Source organism: Paramormyrops kingsleyae, chromosome 1, assembly GCF_048594095.1.
Source record: "Paramormyrops kingsleyae isolate MSU_618 chromosome 1, PKINGS_0.4, whole genome shotgun sequence".
Taxonomy (NCBI): domain Eukaryota; kingdom Metazoa; phylum Chordata; class Actinopteri; order Osteoglossiformes; family Mormyridae; genus Paramormyrops; species Paramormyrops kingsleyae.
In genome coordinates, this window is record NC_132797.1 from 64,747,593 (window position 1) to 64,766,538 (window position 18,946).

The window sequence follows — 18,946 nt, forward strand, 5'->3', positions numbered from 1 at the left end:
GTGTGTGTGTCTAAAACTTACAAAAATAGGAGCACAAGCTGGAATGCGTGAAACCTAATACATTCCAATCTACTTGTTCAAATGGCAAATAAAGCTGTTTCATTTTTTTCAGTTGTATTCTGCAGGGCTTTGGCTGGTGCCACACAGATGTCACTCTTTAAATTATAAGTTTTTGGCTGACCGGCCTGGACAGTCATTGCTGAAAAGGACACGGTTAGCTGACGATGGCATGGATCTGGGCCAGGAGCCCCGCAGTAGAGCAGAGAGGGCCTGTCACCAGGTGTCCGGGCTGCGTTTCTCACGCCATCAGACAGCCAATGTGTTAAAGTGTGTGTAGATAAATAGCTCAGCGAAAATGTTAGTGTGGACCCCTATGTTACTGGATCCCCAGAGTCATCCACTGAAAAAAATGTCAATCTGGAAAAACATGGGTGATTGGCCATGGGAAACACTGTGACCTGTTTCAGTAGATTAATAATTAAGACAATCTGGAATTGTGATATATGGAGATAATTTACATAAAAACATCCATGTTGAGTCAATATGCTGCCATACTTATCCTGAGTCACTTCTCAGCTTCTGCTGATTTTGACAGACGTGTTTAATAGAGACATTTCAGAGTCCAGAGTTTACCCCTGCAACTGGGATGCTCACAATGCATATTAGACAACTTGGCCATATCTTTAAACTTATCCTGGTTGTTAAATGATAGATATGGTTTTGATATTCATTCATTTATGTCATGCTGTAAAAGCAGGGGCGTGGCCACAAGGGCAGTGAAACTGAGAGTTGATTGGTCCCCAGAGTGCACCCTCGTCTGTCATTCACCGATTCTAAACATATCATTGGTTGGCCCTTCTTACGCAGGCTGCCTTAAAATATCCTAGAATCTTCCCTGTAAAAAAAGCAAATCTTGTCCTTCCAGGGAGAAGGAAAGTGGCAGGCAGCTGACCAGTCAGGAGCTCTGATGCACAGATTACTATTCCATAATGGCATTATCTGCTTTGAGGCCTGTGCAGCTGTGTCTAAGCTATCATTGGAGCTTATAATCTTCCTTAATGCACGTCACTCAGTACTGTCTGTAAATCCCCCAAACTGCGTGATACCTACACCACCTTACCCTCCACTTAATGCCTTGGCCTGCAGATGCTGAGAATCAGAACTTTAAAGACAAAAGAATCAGAGAGGAGAGTTAATCTCAGGTAGGCGTAAGATGGAATGATCCGGAGCAGCAGTATAGGCTGTGGGCCAGTGATGAAGGATGGCTTTATGTTGTGATCCTCTACTAATTCGTCCTTAACTTTAAGATGTAGATTCCTGGTGATCTTTTATTGTAGCTTGAAGCCTTGTCTAGGAACAGATGATTCATCACGGGTGCCATCGAGCGATGGTGGACATCTTCAGTCGCTGAGTCGGGGCCATCGGGTGGGTTTATGGGGTAGAGGAGGGCAGAATTGGGGTCTGAACGTTCCCTTGGAAAAGTGACCTGGTGGACCTTATTGACGTCAGTGTCTCTCATGCTAGCAGAAATGTCAATACAGCTGCATAAAATGAGCCCCCCCCCCCCCCATCCTCCCGTATAAAGAACAAGCAAGATGACTTCAGACGCAAACTGACGCAATCTCTCATGGATGCATGAAGACTCCCAAGATCCTCTGCTCTATTATGTCTGCTGTCAGACCACCCTGGAGCTTCTGAAGTCAGAAAGCCATAAACGCTGTATATCTGGAGTTGATGTGCGCGTGTGTGCATGTGTGTGTGTGTGTGATTTGAGGGTGTGCATGCGAACACGCGAGAGTGCACGCGTCGCCGTGAAGTGCCTTGCTGTGTCAGATCGCGGAGGCTGCTAACTGATATGTCAGAAAATCAATTAATTACTTTTAAGTAGCAGTTAACGGAATCCACACAATACGGCCTCATGAATTATTGAGGAGGGCTTGAGGTTCAGGTCCTCACTTGCCTCTTTTTAACAAACGGTGCTGAAGTGTGTAAGGAAAATACCTGGAGATTAGCAGGTCAGATGCAGCCAGGAAAAGTAAAAGGTTAATGGAGATATCAGCAACAATGAACTACAGGTCAAAAGAGGAGGACAGACAAATATAAACTAGAAAATATAGACCTGTTACTGCGCAGAATATTAGGTCAATTGCTAATGAGGACAATATCAGTAAATTAAGTGGAGTGTCATAGATGTCCAGTGAGCACTGGACATTGTCCAACTATGCATATGAGTGCATTGTATTAATTCTCTCTCAATCCATTATAATGTCCCTCCCAGCACAGCTGCTGCAAAAGACTTAATAAAGATTTATTATTATAGGCAGGCATAACAGTGCTTATTCAATATTAAAAGTCAATGTGGGGAAAAAAGCCAGAAGACAATGGATGAGAAACTCCTTCGGTGATAAAGAGAGCATGGCAGTCACATGACCAAAGGAGGATCTACTGTGAATGGGACTTGTGATGACTGTGATGCTGCTGGCGTTCTAGCTGAAGGTCTGACATCGCCATGGTAGCGAGACCCTTCTGACTTCACCAAGGAGGTGGATGCTGCGGCTGGCAGTAGCGGTTGTTTCAGAGAGAGGGCTTTGGAAGGCAGCATCCTGAAATGACTGAAATGTGGAAAAGTGATCTCTATGTCCCCAGGTGATATTATTCTCCTGGGCATTATTGATAATCCTGGGTTCTAAACGTCCAAGAAGAGACGAGAATGCCATCGATCCTCAGTGCGAGGGGCCTTACAGGGTGTGGCAGCCCCACGAGGCGCCTTGAAAGTAGAGTAGCCTCAGGCAACGTGGGAGACATCTCCATCCAAGTAACAGAAGTGCTGAGTGATTTAGGAGCAGTTGCAGGTTGTACCTGAGACCCAATTAAGTTAATAAAGTCAGTTTTCTGAAATAAACTTTCTAAAGATGCTTGAGGCTTGCAGTTGTGAGGATTCTTGTTTCTCTGATCTTGGGTACCATTAGAGGCCATTTTTTCCAGCAGTACAGACCATAATCTAACCACCTTTCAGCTTTGAATGTCTGATGCCACTGCTGTTTCCATTACTGCGGCTGTTAGCGTGGCCTCCCAATCAGAAGACATAAACACTGAGCTAGAGAGGCTGGAATCCCACACAGCATCCGCCTTAATTGTTCCCGCTCAGAGGAACATTTTCATTGTATTAGAGAAATACACAAAAAGCCCTTCGTGTGATAGGTTGGCATCCCCATCCAGAGTGGACTCCAGGCTGCCCCAGATAGGTTCCAGTCTCGCTTTGATCCTGACCAGGATAAGAGGTTCGACGATGGATGGAAGGAAGACTTACCTGAAACTTGAGAAAAAAATTAAAATCTCTGTTCCGGTAGTATTTACGATCTCCCCATCCTTCTTAGCCTGTCCTAGGTGGATACCCAGTGGAGTTGACTTGCACTGAGGGACAAAACACTAATGAAGCTTATTTTAAACATCACGATCGGTTCCTCACACTCTTTTATTCGCGCTATCAAGTTCATTTTAGAAGCAGAAGAAAATCATTTGGGCAGCAAGGCTACAGTTAAGTACCGGGTTCAAACTGCCTTGGGCAAACGAATGTCTCCTGTGGCCACAGTTAGTGTGAGGAACATATCAGGCATGAGGGGGCCTTTCGTTTTTTTCAGTTTGTCCCCATTACCTAGTAATGGGAGTTATGGCGGATATAAAAGGAGAGGATGGCTTTGGAGTTCTGTGTCTCCGGGGTGTACCTTTCAGAGGAAGCATAGAAGTGTTCGGTCCCTTGTCCCGGTTCTGAGAGACGCAAGCATGAACACAGGCCACTTTGGGTCCTCCGGGCCCTGGTCCTGGGCCATGTGTCTCATGAGGAACAGCCGCACCAGCTTTGGTAACGTCACACCTCTTCATCCTCGCTTGTCTCTTTCCTTAAAGATCTTCCTCTTCATTGTCATGGATATTTATGTTCTATTCATTTTATTTGATGCAACAGCAGCCTGTAGTTTGGATTTGAATATTTAAAAAAACCTTCATAAATCCATGTATGCCTGAAAAGTCTACTGACAACGTACTAAACACAGCTAGAAAGTCCAGATAATAGGCCTAATATCGCGGCCATTTTAATACATACGTTTACTGTCTGTTTTGAATTTCAGCACAGTATGAATGCTTGATATATGTGTGATATGTGTGAGAGTATATAATTTGTGTAATTCAGCAATTACGTGAGGTCCGAAATTATGCTTGTTTGTGCACAGTGAGGCCGATGCTGTCAGAATTGAAGTTACACCAACAAAAGTATATATACGTGTATTAGTCAATGACCTCGTGGCGTGTGGATCATTCTTCTGAGATACACATTCGTGTTAAAAATGAGTGAAAAAGGTACCGCTACCTTTGCAGACTCCGCAGGTCTTCTGATTCTTTTACTATTTCATGTATTTCCTTGAGGTTGACACTTTCAAAGCGTCGCGAATACCACAAATAACTGGCACAAACTACAAGACACCACATCATTTGTGTTAATTACGGTATTTTTTATTACCAGACTACATTAGAATTTCTCGCTACAATTCGCAGACGCTCATACGTGTCTGCGTTTTAATCTATGGATATGTAAAACTTATCAATTTCCCCCTCAGTTTTCAGCCGTCATTACGATGGGGATGTTATTAATTACCTGTATATAAAAACGCGAATGTATACTCTTGGAATTGGTTTAGCAATATAGTATTACATGTCTATTTCCTTCTGGTTTTACATTGCAGATTCGATTAAAGAAATGTTATTCGATTCTTATAGACATCTTAAGTTTATTCTTGTGTATCATGTATCACATCCACATGTAAAAATATAAGTATCTATCATTCACCTCCCACAAACGGCTATCCGGTACAGGGGCGCCTTATGATGATTTATAATAAAGGTGCTTAATTAATGCAGTTTTTAAACAACTTATAAAGAAAGCGATTGAAACTTTTATCGGTTAACAGACATTTCAAGGCAATCAAATTATGTTAATAATTATTGTTAATGTTGTTGTTCAAATTATATATATATATATATATATATATATATATATATATATAAATTATATATATATATACGAACCATACAAAAAAACTGAGCTTATTGATATATACAGGAATTTGTGTTTCGTATTTCCTCGCCGTTTTTAAATAGGATCTACTCAGTTGCGTCATTTCACTCGCAGGATTTTCCGTTCATGACAGTACCCCTAAATAAAATGACCTTAACAGTAAGAAAGTTAACTATCTTAATTGTTCCTGAGCACTGATGTTTAAAACTGTGCTGTGTGTCCCTCGTGGTAATGATTAATGATTGCGTTGTCATCATGTTTAAACATAATGCATATATAATATTAAGATATCGAGGACCGGGGCATCTTCAGCCTTTCGATCATCAAAACCAGTTTAAAAAGCAAACTCAAGTTTGGGATAATTTCATGGATGTGATCAAACTTTTCACTCCAGTTACAGTGAAATCGGTCCTCTTTATCATCACATTATTCAAACCAGCGCTAGAGTAAAAAAAAAAAAAACATTTAAAACACACGGAGTTGTTTTTAGAATCACTGCACACTTCGGATTTAAAACGGGCCAATTAAGGAGTAAAAATTTCATCACCTCCTCTATGCAACCTACTGCTGCCTCTGGCAATATATAAAAAACGCGATCTTTCTTCTTGCCTCCTTCTAGCCATCCGCAACGTCGCCCCTAGCATGTCCTGTGGTGCCGTCAGAGCACACTGTAAATAATGAAACAAATGCATAACAATTCAGAAATGTTCTAGCTATGGAATGGAGGATGCTGTCAATAACATACAAACAATCGTTGGCGTAAGTGGACTAATTATTTACTGCGCTGAAAACTGGTGTGCTATTACATTACACCAAAATACAGCGTTCAGTGTAGAAAATGTAACTTATTTTACAGCATACGTGAAAGGAGTCGTCACTTCAAATAACCGGGTTTTCAGGCCGCCTGAAAACTGGCTTCATACAGAAGTACGATGTTACATTTTTTATGCTCGGCCCTGTGGCGAAACGCTTCAAAAGAGGGCCGATCCCGTTAAAAAAGGACAAGTGACAGGCTACCTGGGCATAAATGTATGACACGGATGTCAGATTGTCTCTTTTCTTCGGTCAAACTAATTCGACTAAGTAATCTTAATTCAGTCGGGCAGAGAAGGCGAGCCTCGTCGCTCTTAAGTAAACGGACAAGGCGAATGAAACTATACGTCTGTGTAGACTCTCAAATTCGCATCGTCATATATTTCTGTGTCCCTGAGGGAGTCCATGTAAAGTACCATATGGGTTATCAGATGCAATCAAATGCTCATCTAATTACTAACTACAGTGAAAGGTTAGTTATTCATTACTCGCATCTATAGGACTGAATCATTTTGATTTTATGAAATTTCACAGTAAGACAAAGCATGCGTTAAACTATAGACATAATTATAACTTTAGAGTACCATTTTCAGGGGAACGCCATCTGACTAAGGTGTTCTCCAATCATGCCAGAAAGGAAAGCACGTATATCAAGTTCATCCTTTTAAATTATCTTTCAGTTAATAGTATTAAACAAAACATTTCACAGAAATTAAGCCATATAAATTCAGTTCTTATGTAGAATGCCAAAGAACTATTTGTTTGTCCACCCATCCATCCAGGGGCTCTTGGAATCATCCTAACCCCCTGCCCCCCTTATGGTGCCCTTGCATGTACAACTACTAGCAATTTGATAACTCCAATTAATCTATTAACCTCAGCCTTTTTGGACTATGGGGGGAAACCAAAGTACCAGGAAGAAACACCATAGCGACATGGGGAAAACGTGCAAGCTCCACTCACGGAGCCATGGCGAAGCCTCGAACAATGGTCCCAGAGTTTTAACAATCCAAATTATAGACAAAAGGGAAAACACAGCAAGGTCTTTTATGAAGACGTGGATGAAGCGTAAAAAAACGCACATCATCTAGCTACGCAAGTCATTGTCTCAAGTCAGCTAGTCATTTGCTGCCCTCTGTCGATACTTCTTTGCAAAGACAAGCAAGTCAGGACATGAATTGAACTGGGATTTTGTATTAACTAAATTAATCGAATGACGTTAATGTCGTCGTCGTTAGTTTACAATCATATAGGATACGATGACGTAGAAAAGAGCTGTTGTTTTAACTGACAGCGTTTACAAGAGATTAGAGGAAATTACGGAATGTAGCGAGTCATGTTTTGTTGTGTTACAGGGTCCGAGGAGAAAATCCCATTTCTGATGGTAGCCCCCTAAATAATGATGAGTGTAATTAATGTTGAATGTGAAATTTATAAGTACACGGTCACCAGTTGTTGTTGCTATTCTTCTTCTTCTTATTATCTACCGTGTATTCGTACTATGACCCTTCCAGGGGTCACAGACTGCTTAATGGTTATTATTTAAGGGTTATTATTTTATAGGAATTGCAATTGATAGTACAGGCGCGCTTGACGTTTTTTGTTTTTGCAGTGTTTAAGTTAGTTAAGGTAAGAATTATATGAAACACTAACCCCGAGTCATATCATACTATAACGGTATATTTGAACAACTGTCAATACAAAAATTTTTCGTATATGTATATGTTTTTTTAACTGTGTGATACCACATTTATATATACTGCTAGATTTTATCTTTTTTTATATTGCTGAACCAACCATTTGTATAATCCCTCAGCATTTAAACTGTAGGCCCGGAATCTTTGGGATTTAGTTGCCGGAAAGGACTGCCCATTTTGGCTCCTGCGCCTTCCACGCACTCTTCGGATTGGCCAAGCATCGTATGGCCCGGCTATTGGTCCAGACCGCGCTATATGCAAATGAGTCTCACAGCAGCGGCATTCCTGTACTTCCAGTTGGCAGTAAAAAGCCAGGCGGCCGCCGCCGGAAGGTTCATTCATGCGACGCTGGGTGACCAGCTGCGCTCTTTGGGACATACATCCAGGGGTGTGCCCGGATTGCTGTGCAGGACTCTGCTTGCCTGGTACTGAGCAGAATAAATGACACTCGGAAGAACGCCAAAAAATCAAAAGTTACACTCTTTAGCTCTTTCCAGATATGTTACGCTGCGAGCTTTAAACGTCGATCAGCATACATGGGAATCACGCAAAAGATGGGGAACGTATAGCGGATTATAGACGAAACGGATCGTTGCGCAGTCCACTTTTGGATCTTTCGATTAGAGCTTGAGAATCCAGCTCATAGATGTTGAGTTTCGGTAATAATAAAGAAAAAACTAATTAGAAAAAATGGGGAATAAGTCATTTTTATTTGAGCGTAATTTGATGTAACTGTAACATTCGTTAATTTCTAAACGTTATGAACTTCCATAGAGGCCAAACTGTTCCAATTTTGGTCGCGTTCAGTTGTAGATTAGGACGTGTATGAACTTGTTTCGCGGAGATTGTGATACATAACTTTGTTTTTAAAGTGTGATGGTGCTGTTAAAGTGGACTGTCTGAGCGTCTCTGGCCATCTCTCACCTGCTAGCCGCACGCAAGACGCCCCAGGCTGCCCGGTCCAGGAAGTCTGCAATCGCGACAGACAGTGACTCACACAGGGTGTCTGCTGGAGCAATCGAGTTTGCTGTTCGTGTAAGAAAGAACGAAAAAAAAGCAGCTGGCATGCTTGTTTTTTTCGTTCCTTTTCTCTCACTTCACCTTATGGCGAAAAGCAGCACCGACATGCGTGCGGCGCAAGCGGTTCAATTTATATCGGCTTAGTTAGATGATTGTGTTTTGACTTTGACCAGCGACCCCAAGGGCTGTCAAACGCTAGATTTTCATGTTTCCTCATCTAACATCAACGGTTTTGGAAATCTGTCGATGATCAGACTGCGAAGTGGATCCCGAGTCATTAAAAAGTACTAAGTGGACATTACTTCGAGGCACAAATGGTTTTCCTTTGGGACGCCAAATACGGTATGATGTTTTATATTTGATTGCCAAATAATTTTAAAGTTCTAAACAATCCAGACCGATTCCGCGTTTTGTTGTAAAAACAATTTCAACTCTCTAGACTTCCTGCTTCACTTTTTATTGTGCAACCATCGACTGTACGGATGTTTACCTTCGTTCTTCATCGGTGATGACAGAGTGAATGTGCACAATTACTTGTGCCAACTGTTGCTACTTGCTTTTCTTTGTTTACTTTTTTCCTCAAACTATATAGCACTAATAATAATAATAATAATTAATTGGGGTACACTGACAGAGACGCGCACTGAGAGACGGATATGCAGGCGCACTTTAACCCCGTCCACTTTTAGAAATCCCTAAATGCATGCCAGGATGGCGTGTGCGCTTTTAAAAGCTTTCAATGTCGCCTCTGTGCGCACTCCTCTTTGGAGTACACTGGACCTGATGTATACACTTCAAACCACACGTGTGTGCCATCGGTTATGGATGACTAGTTGACAGTGCGCCTGTACGTATGCATGAAAGTTGCCTCTGTTTTGCTGCATGTATAATTGGGGCTATGTTGAGGATTCTGTCTTATGGCCCGGGTAACCAATAGCTGAGTCCGGCATTTAAATTAAAAAATTAATGTTATTAACACATTTTATTTAAATTCAAGCGTTTAGGGAGTAGTATCGATGATCGAGTATGATGATTGTTGGCGTAATGGTGCGGGTTGTCTCTCTCTACCATTGTTATGTATCGCCGTCTGTTTCAGACCCGGCCCCAGGGCGCCGCTTCACCCCCCCATCCACCACCCTGAGCCCGGGAAAGATGACTGAAGGATTGCCTCTGGGGGCTCACGACAGCAGCGGCGCCGCCCTGGTGGGGAAGCTGCGAATAGCGGACAGGAGTATGGTGGAGGTGTTGTCGGACCACCCTGGGGAGCTGGTCCGTACTGACAGCCCCAACTTTCTTTGCTCCGTCCTGCCCACTCACTGGCGCTGCAACAAGACGCTACCCATTGCCTTCAAGGTAATACTGTCACCGATTTTTATTCAAGGTTACAGGGTATATAAACGTTTAGTATTTAAGCTTCTGAAAATATATACAATTTATAAAATAAAAATATTTTGGTCTTTGACTGAAAGCTTTCATAAACAGTTACAGAGCTACAGTTCTTGTTTAAACGGTTTATATTTAATTATCCGTATTCATTTACCCGGAAAAACGGCTTTTAATTAGGATATGATATTGCCATGATTTCGTTATTTCAAGAAACACCACGAGAAGCATATTCCCACAGTTTTATTTATAATATTCTAACCGTTCACCATCAGTGCATAAATCATGGGTGTCGTCGCCATTAAATCTGAGGGGGACGTGTCCCCCTCACATTTCATAATTATTCGTTTGGACCTCCCCACATTTAACATAAAATATTAGTTTTATGCCAGTGTGTCCCCCCACATTCAAAATGCTTCTGACGCCCCTGGCATAAATAATGTACATTATTGCTAATAATTTATTACTGTTTATTACTGTCATTTTGAAAACAATTTACGCATTAGGTATGTAATGCAATACTGAGTGCTATGTGCATAACATAATTATATTAACTTTATACAAATTTCACATCAGCATCTTTCGGCGCCTTACTGATCCATCGCCGTACGGACTTTCGCAGTTTATAGGCGAAGAGTTGCGGCACGCGACTGAAAAATCTGGAATTTTAATTGCTTTTTTCCCTTTAATATTAAATCTACACTTATCCCTGAAGGGCCACATTAAAACGGTTTATGTAATATATAACCAGCGCTCGCATCTAACCGAAAGCATTTTATGCGAAAACGGTCCACCTTTGGCACTTATTTGCCTTGGGTGTGGAGCCGTTTGCTGAGCTCCCGAGTTCCCCCCTGGGCTTATGTCACAAAGAGAGCGGAGTTTAACGTCTTATTACGAAAGAATGCTGCTGATGTGCTGCACTCGTATCACTTCTCGTTTTTAGTAGCAGAATAATAAAAAAGAACAAAAAAATTACACTATTACTTTCAGTTTTTGCTTTTGATTGTTGTATTATGAACTCTAAATATCCGACACTGGGATGCATAATTATTTTTGTGGTAGCGGTTAGTTAAATAGTTTCGCTATGTTCTCATCGATATTTCTTTCTTTCACATAATAACAACTGCCGCATATTTTTTATGGTAACGCTGATTGCTTTGCGTGACAGTTTGGGTAACAGCGCCATCTCAGCAATTCCTTAATTAAATTCATACATTTGTTCCCATTATGTGCCTGTGTGACTCTGTATTTTGGCAATGTTTTGATGCACTGGCTCTTTGTGCAGGAATTAGACCTCATGTCGTGCGGTGTAGCCTTGGAGATCACGCTACCGAACGTTCCTGCGGTGCGCGGAGGGCTCTTATCTGTGCACAGCCTAACCGGCCTGTCTGCCAACAGGTGGTCGCTCTAGGCGACATCCCGGACGGCACGCTGGTGACGGTGATGGCCGGGAACGACGAGAACTACTCTGCGGAGCTGCGGAACGCCACAGCCGCCATCAAAAACCAGACGGCACGCTTCAATGACCTGAGGTTCGTGGGACGCAGCGGCAGAGGTGAGGAAACGGGATGTCTCTCCGCACGCATGCACGCACGCATGCCCACACGCGCCGGCGTAAGCTGACACGGGAGCCGGTGCCGATGCCAGGAGCCGGGGGGCGTGTTTAGTGTGGTTATCGATATCTCCTTGAACATAGTCAAATGGAAATTTACCTCTTCGTAATACGCATGAGCTTATTTATGCTACTGCAGGTCCAGGATTTATTTTTCTCGTTCAAAAAAGCAAACAAGCTTTCAGTTTCCAGTCCTTAACCTTGAAGCGATGGAGCACTGGAGTGTGTTAAGTCTGTAGTGTTCAGTGTCGCCGAGGATTAGGTGACCTGGCCATAACTGAGCGTTGATAGATTGGGTGAACATGGCCGGGGTGACCAATATAAGTCAAGTGGTTTTTATTGTCATAGTATCCAAATACAGGTACATGGTGTGGTGCAACATACAGAGAGCAGGAGACAAGGGGAGGGTCTTACAGGGCAAATCACAAGACAGTGTGAAACAGGGGGGCTGGACACAAGGGTTTATATACTTATATGTAAACAATAAGTAATGCAGCAGCATAAACAGCATAGCTTTGAATAGCAGCATTAGCATGACGCTGCACACCGATCTGTATTACTTCCCTGCCTGTTGGGCTGTGTGACGATACCCCCTGGTCCATCTGCGGGGGCCTTTAAAGCCCCTCAGGGTTGTAAACCCCGCTGACATTCCTCTCCACACGCCCAGGGTGCAGTGGCAGATAATGGAGTCACTTAACAGAGGCCAGATATTTCATTAATTCTTGATGGGTGTGATTCTTATGTAGCTTATCAAAGCTCAGCTTTTTTTATGAATCCTGTTTCAATGGCGGGGGTGTTGAGATGATCCCCTCCCCCCACCATGGCCGTTCCCGCTCCCTGCCGCGTCCATCACCGTATGTATTGCTCTCTTCATCGGTCTTCACCGCTGCTTGTAATTCAACCCGGGGGTGTGTGTGTGTGTGTGTGGGGGGGGGGGGGGGGGCATCACTTTGTTGAGGAAGAGCCCTTGGAGCGGCCATCGCGGAGAGCTGGGGGTGGGGTCCCTATGGGATAAAGAGCCCGTTTGGGCTGGGAGCGTGCGAGGAGATGCTGGGGCAACACGGCCACCCCGGGCGGGCGGCGCAGCACTCAGAGAGCGATGCTAATTAATAGCGGCTGGACTCAGCGCCTGGCTTCGGATGACACATGAAAGCTTTCAAAGGAACCCTGGGTGTGTAGAATGATGCCATTAGGCAATGCTTTTCCAGCAATGATGGGGGGGTGGGGCGCTCCAGGAAACATAATTCACTAGCCTTCTGCCGGCAGCGTAGCAGGATGCTAACAAAGGGGATCAAAGTGAGAGACGCACTGAGCCCGCATCTCGGGATGGAGGGGGTGGGTTGGGGTGGGTCTTCCACGTTCAGGAGACGGCAGCCCCAAACCTGCCGGCTTTGATTTGATTTCGATCTGCCCCTAAATAAGGAAAACAAATCTCGGAAGTATTAACAAAAGTCATGTATCAGCCACTTGAATTTTCTCTGCAAAAAAAATCACCGTAGCTGAAAATTAATCATTTTCTATGTAACAATTACAATATCTATTTAGCAGACATTTTTATCCGTTTTATAAGTGATGTGCAATTGAAAGCGTCAGACAAATACCCTGGAGCAATTGGGGATTAAGGGTCTTACTGAGGTGCCAACAGTGTCATCAGTTTGCCAACCCAGGGATTTGAACCAGTGAGCTTCTGATTACAAGCAAAGCACACAAACTCGATTGGTGTCACTTTCCTGCGGGGACCAGCCTGCCGTGCTGTAGCTTGTCGTTATAGACTAGGTCTTGCTACAAAACTGCCTCACATTCAATCAAACCAGTGACCCGTCATAACAGGAACGGGTGACATGCCCATTGGGCCATAAGATACACAGGGGATCTTCCTGCCAATGGCACCGTGCCATCCGCTGTTGCTATAATAATATAATAATAATTTACATATTGCATGAAATGTAAATATGCAGTATCACATAAAACAATCTACAGTTTTAGGATGTGGATGTAAACTCTCCTCACAGAATTAATTTTGTTTTGCTTAGGTTTTATTCAATTTTTAGAAGTTTAAAGCAATTTTGTAAAAGGAGAGATGTTTATATTTTATTTTGGGGGAACTTTGAGAAGAGCAGGTTTTTTTTTTTTATTCTATTACCCAGTGAGGCTCAAGTCAACAAGTTAAGACTGATGCTTAAATACATCGCTCTTGGTATCTAGATTACAAACAATATAAGCAAATGCTTTCGTATTATCTATTGCAATTGTGTGTAGACTTTTGCATCAAAGGGAATTCGCAGACACTTGTAACCGCATTTTCCGTGCCCTGTGATGGGGATGTCGATAACGCGGGTAGCCGTCCGAGAGACCTGCGGGTTTAGCTCCTGTTTCTGGGAACGGGCGGAAAGATGTGGTCCAGATCAGGAAGGCAGATAGGACGGCAGCGGCTGTAGCCAGGCAGTCGAGCACGCTCCGACCTGTTACGCTAATGGGGAAAAAGAGGAATGAAAGCGGGAGGCGTCTTTTAGCATGCGACCGTGTGTGCGTGCTGTTTACAGTGTGGCGGCGTGTATACGGGACCAGATACCAAGCTGTGAAGTCACAGGCATGATGGCAGCGATTACAGGGCTTTTCTGGAACAGTCCGTAGGCAGAAAAACATTCCAAATGTAACACAAAAGGTGTGCTGAATAAATATCTTCAATAATGGCTTGGGGTTGGATGAGGAGAAGAGGTTTAAGTTATGAATACTTCATCTCTCTCTGTTTTTAGCTTTGTGTGTCTGGGAAGTGATGAGTGTCAGTGTGTTTGCACACCTCAGTCAACACGCTGGCTGTGTACACAACCTTGCCGTGGGGAGAGGGCAGCCCCTCCCCGTCGCCCGCTCAGACACCGTTTCTGGGAGCCGTCCTCCGCATTCAGGGTCACGCCTGAAGTGATCCTTTTCGATGTCCGCGAACGATGCATGCGTGTGCGTCTCGCCGGCTTCCTGTACACGCCGGTGACATCGTCAGTCCGGACAGCAGAAGTGAAATCAGTTCGTGGGGCGTTTCCGCATCCGTATGCCCGCGGCTGTTGGCAGTGACTCACAGCCGAAAATAGCGTACAGGCGGGCGGGTTGGGGCCTGGTGGAGTCGGGTCGGCTGTGAGCTGCGGGGATTTGGGTGGGGTACTGCGGCAGGATTTCGGGGCTGCGGTGCTGGAGCCCTGCTTCGGGTCATTGCCGACCCCCCACTACCTCCCATCCCCTGGGATTCCCAGGCAGTTTTCACCGTCGGCATCAGCTTACGCTACAGCGACTCTCTGCTGGAGCTCTCCCAAATCCACACCGCAGGATGTCCCATCTGAAACCTCAGAACTGGCCTCCTTTAGCCATCTCTCAATCACCCCATCAACCCCCCCCCCCCCATGCTCCCCACCCCCCGGGACGGCAATGACCCTGCTCTGCCGCTGGACAGGCAGTCACATTGCTCCTTATTTTCAACACAGGTGTTGTGGAAAAAAAAAAGTAAATTTTGTGGGGCAGATTTTTACTTTGTCATTGTCATGTCTCATTTATTTTCATGTTACACGTGCTGCATCAAGCCTCTTCGGGGGTGTTTTTGCTGGGGGGGAGGGCAGCTTTTCCCGTCCGTCTCACGGACTTCCTGTCTGTCCGCCTGTCTCTGCCCGCGGTGGATGGGCTCATACCGCCACCGCGCTAAAGCCTCTCGCTCCCGGCATCTTCACACTGTAATATTTATGTCTGAACTGCCCCGAGGGGGGGGGGGGGGGGGGTTAATCCCGGCAGGGTGTATTTTGGGAGACGGGGCACACATGACACCTGGGCAGCGCCAGGAAGCTGGCAGACGGTGCCATGGGCGTAAAGGCGATGAGGGGCCGCCCACCCTGACGGTTTTATATGTCTGCGACCGGGCCGGGGGGTAGGAGGGGGTGGGGGGGCTGTTAGAGGATGACACCGAGGAATATTCTGCCGCCTTCCACCTCAGATGGCCTCACCCACCTCCGGGCCAGGCGATGCGATGGCGTGGCGATGGCGTGGCGATGGCGTGCCGATGGCGTGGCGATGGCGTGGCGAGACAGGGCCGGAGGCAGGCCAGACACGCGGCACTTTGTGGCATGATTAGGTTACCATGGTGAGGGTCGTCACTGCAGTGATGACTTGGCATGGGGGCCCGCCTACCAGCCACCCCCCCAATTTCTCCTCCTCGGCCGTTTTTCCCCTTTTTGGGGGGGAAGGAAAAAAGGCTCGTAAAGTTAAAAAGGCAAAAATCAGATGCAGATCCACATGTGAGAAATGAATTATTTCTTTCATGTTTGAAACAACCGGTTCAGTATTTATGGGAGTATCAAAAGGAACGTTAGGATCCAGTACGTTTTAATTTTCTGGTGAAGGGACCATTGTTATCCTCCTGCCCAGCATGGGCGTGTAATGACCAGGGAATGCTCCAGAAATGTTACATTTGCTGCCGCAAGTCGGTGAGGATCGGAGCGGCTTTCCGAGATGAAACGTGGGTGAGGTCACATCTGTCCCTGGCGACTCCGCGACGTTACTGTCTGTGCAGGGGTGAGGGCGCATCTCTGTGGTGCTTTGTTCTAACCCCTCTGTTCTTCCACCTCAGGGAAGAGCTTCACCCTCACCATCACCGTCTTCACCAATCCACCCCAGGTGGCCACCTACCAGCGTGCCATCAAGATCACGGTGGACGGCCCCCGCGAGCCACGCCGTGAGTGCTCTGGGGGGGGGGGGGGGGTTCAGCATACACATGGTCATAGGATTGTGTCCCAGAAGAACCCGCTGTTTTTAATCTCAGTTGTTCCAGTAAACGATCCAGCTGTAAATAAGAAATGCTGTAATTTACTGTTAAATAAGCAGTATAATAATACAACAAAAGAATAATCACAATAATAAAATCTCTGACACTATGGGTAGCACAAGGTTGTGGGTTTGAATCCTAGCCGCACTGTGTGTGAAGAGACTATTTTCAGTTAGCTGAGGTCCGTTACATTTTAAAATAAATACTTTTTTAAAATACTTTTCACAGAATAATCCAAGACAGCGGGGAGGAAATGAGAGGGAATCGGGTAAATCAGAACCAGGAGAGGAAGTCCGGCTGCAGCCCATCTGGGCCACGCCGGGTCTGTTTTTGTTTGCATGCATGCAGATACCCGCCCTGCCTCATAAGAAGGACCCGTGGTTTGGTACCGGCGAGAACCGGACAGGGCTGGCATGGCTGCTCAGTTTGCAGAGTGCCGTGTGGTTCCCCCGTTATCTAGATTGTTGTGGTTTCCCGGTGACACGAGTAGGTGACACAGTACAATCAGTGTGGTTTCAGAGCCCGTTGACTCGTCACAGCTGCGGCTTTTTTTCCTGTTTTATTGCGGCTTTTATGAGGAAGGCTTGTTTACCGCCACTGCCGCGTCATGCGGCTGCTCATGGCCTCACTTCTCCGCCAGGCCCATAGTTTGGTCGCCATCCAGGGAACCGGCGCCGCTCAGAAATCCTGGGTCTAGTCAGCCAGGGCCTCTTGGCTACGTCTTCAAAAGCTCAGACGGGAGCTCTGATTTCAGCAGGACTTCCTCCCCGTGGGACAGGCCTGTTGGTGCGGGGGGGTGTGATGGTTTCTCACAGCTGAGAGGCCGGGGCGGGGGGGCGGGGTGGGGGGGGGCAACGTGGCGGTCCCCCTCGCAGCCTGCGACCGCTAATCCCTCACCGCTCTCGCGTCTCCGTGTGAGGTCGCCCACCAGTCCCTTTCCTGGGCCCGTCTGCGGCCAAGTGGAACCGGCGCTGCCTGGTTATATCTACGGCTCTTCTCGCCGGCCACGGAAAAACAGAAATGGCTTTAACGAGATGGTTAAACGAAGTGCCTTAATTGGGCCGCTCAGCGTCTGCACGATTATTAAAAAAAGGTGCTGTGTGAGAAATGTCCTGTTAAGCATGTGAATTTGTTATTAGCTTAGTCCAGTTTACTCTAATGTTCTTTTCTGTGTGAGAGCAAGGACATATGCAGGGGCGGGGCCACAGGGGCCCTGGCCCCAGCTGAAAGCTAATTGGCCTGCATTGTTCCCTCTCCCCTGTCACTCACTGATTCCAATCTCACGATTGGCTCATGATAAGGTTGGCCCCTCTGTATGAATTATGGCTTCTCTTATGCCCCCCACCTTACAAAATCCTAGAATTGCTCCTGTGTGAGTAGGGTTTTTGTCCTGCTGATGCCCACCCCCGCCCACCCACACACCTCGCTGACGCCCCCTCTGCCCCACAGGGCACCGGCAGAAGCTGGAGGAATCCATAAAGCCCGCCCCCCTGGCATTCTCAGAGCGACTTAGTGAGCTGGAGCAGCTGCGGCGTAGCGCCATGAGGGGGAGCCCTCACCACCCCCCAACGCCCAACCCCCGGCCTGCCCTCAACAGCGCCACCTTCAGCGGCTCCACGCAGATCCCTGGTGAGCATTGCTTATTATAACCATAGATTTTATTCGCGAAATCATTAGTTTGATATCAGTGGTGGGCAGTAATGAGGGATGCAGGCTCTGGAATGTTCCTTGCATGGCTTGAACTGGCCAATGGGAGCCAACCGTAATCTTACTTTTCTGCAGTAGTGCTAACAGTAGTATGATAGGCATCCAGGTGAGTATTTATGCAGCATTTATGGTAGCATATTCTAAGAGAACTGAGGCTGAAGCATTTAGGCTAAACTGTTCAGTATGAGGTTGGTGGAGATATTTCTGGATAACTGGAGAGATGGGTGTTTGGGAAAGCTGAGAAGACCGAGGATTTCAGCACTGATGGACTGTAGTGTAGGCCAGTGTTTCTCAAGATGGTCCTCGGAGACCCCTAGATGCTGCACGTGTTTGATCTTTCCCAGCTCCTTGACAGACGGTCTAGAGGTCCCTGAGGACCAGATTGAGAAACGCTGGTGTGGGCGACCCAGAGCTGCCGGTGAGAGGCCGTGTCAGGACTCAGGACGTGCAGGGATGGGACCTGAGGTTCTTCTGTCCCCTGGAGTGCTTCAGTGAATTATCCAGCAGAGAAATCATGGAAGCTTTTATTTTTATACAAAAAAAAAAAACGTTTTTGGAGAAGTTTGTCCTACTTCTCCAAATGAGCCTAACCTCCTGTTTCATGTTAATTAAAAAAGGGAAGGAGGTTTTCATGGTGCCTTTCCATATGTACTGTAGGAAAGATGGATGGATACAATGAATATATATATTACTGAAACCAATAAATAAAATACAGAAATTCCTCTACATACAAACCTTCCAGATACGAACGTTCGAAGATGCAAGCGTGCATGCCCACTAAATTTAAAATTGTTTAACTAACTGCAAAATTAAAAATTGTACCAGAATTTCAAATTTCATGG

At 45.6% G+C, this 18,946-nt stretch overlaps 1 protein-coding gene across 4 annotated transcripts in view; it reads left to right on the forward strand.

Annotated features, from left to right (window-relative positions):
* Positions 1 to 18,946, forward strand: part of runx1 (RUNX family transcription factor 1) — a 42,149-nt gene that overhangs the window by 18,613 nt on the left and 4,590 nt on the right. For 2 of the 4 annotated variants that reach the window (XM_023835717.2, XM_023835726.2), the window contains exons 3-6: positions 9,698 to 9,954; positions 11,383 to 11,539; positions 16,203 to 16,307; positions 17,847 to 18,026. In XM_023835717.2, coding sequence (XP_023691485.1) covers positions 9,698 to 9,954; positions 11,383 to 11,539; positions 16,203 to 16,307; positions 17,847 to 18,026 — 699 coding nt within the window. Of the gene's footprint in view, positions 1 to 7,876; positions 8,944 to 8,984; positions 9,449 to 9,697; positions 9,955 to 11,382; positions 11,540 to 16,202; positions 16,308 to 17,846; positions 18,027 to 18,946 lie in introns of those variants that run through there. The other 2 variants (XM_023835738.2, XM_023835748.2) reach the window with 2 other exon arrangements.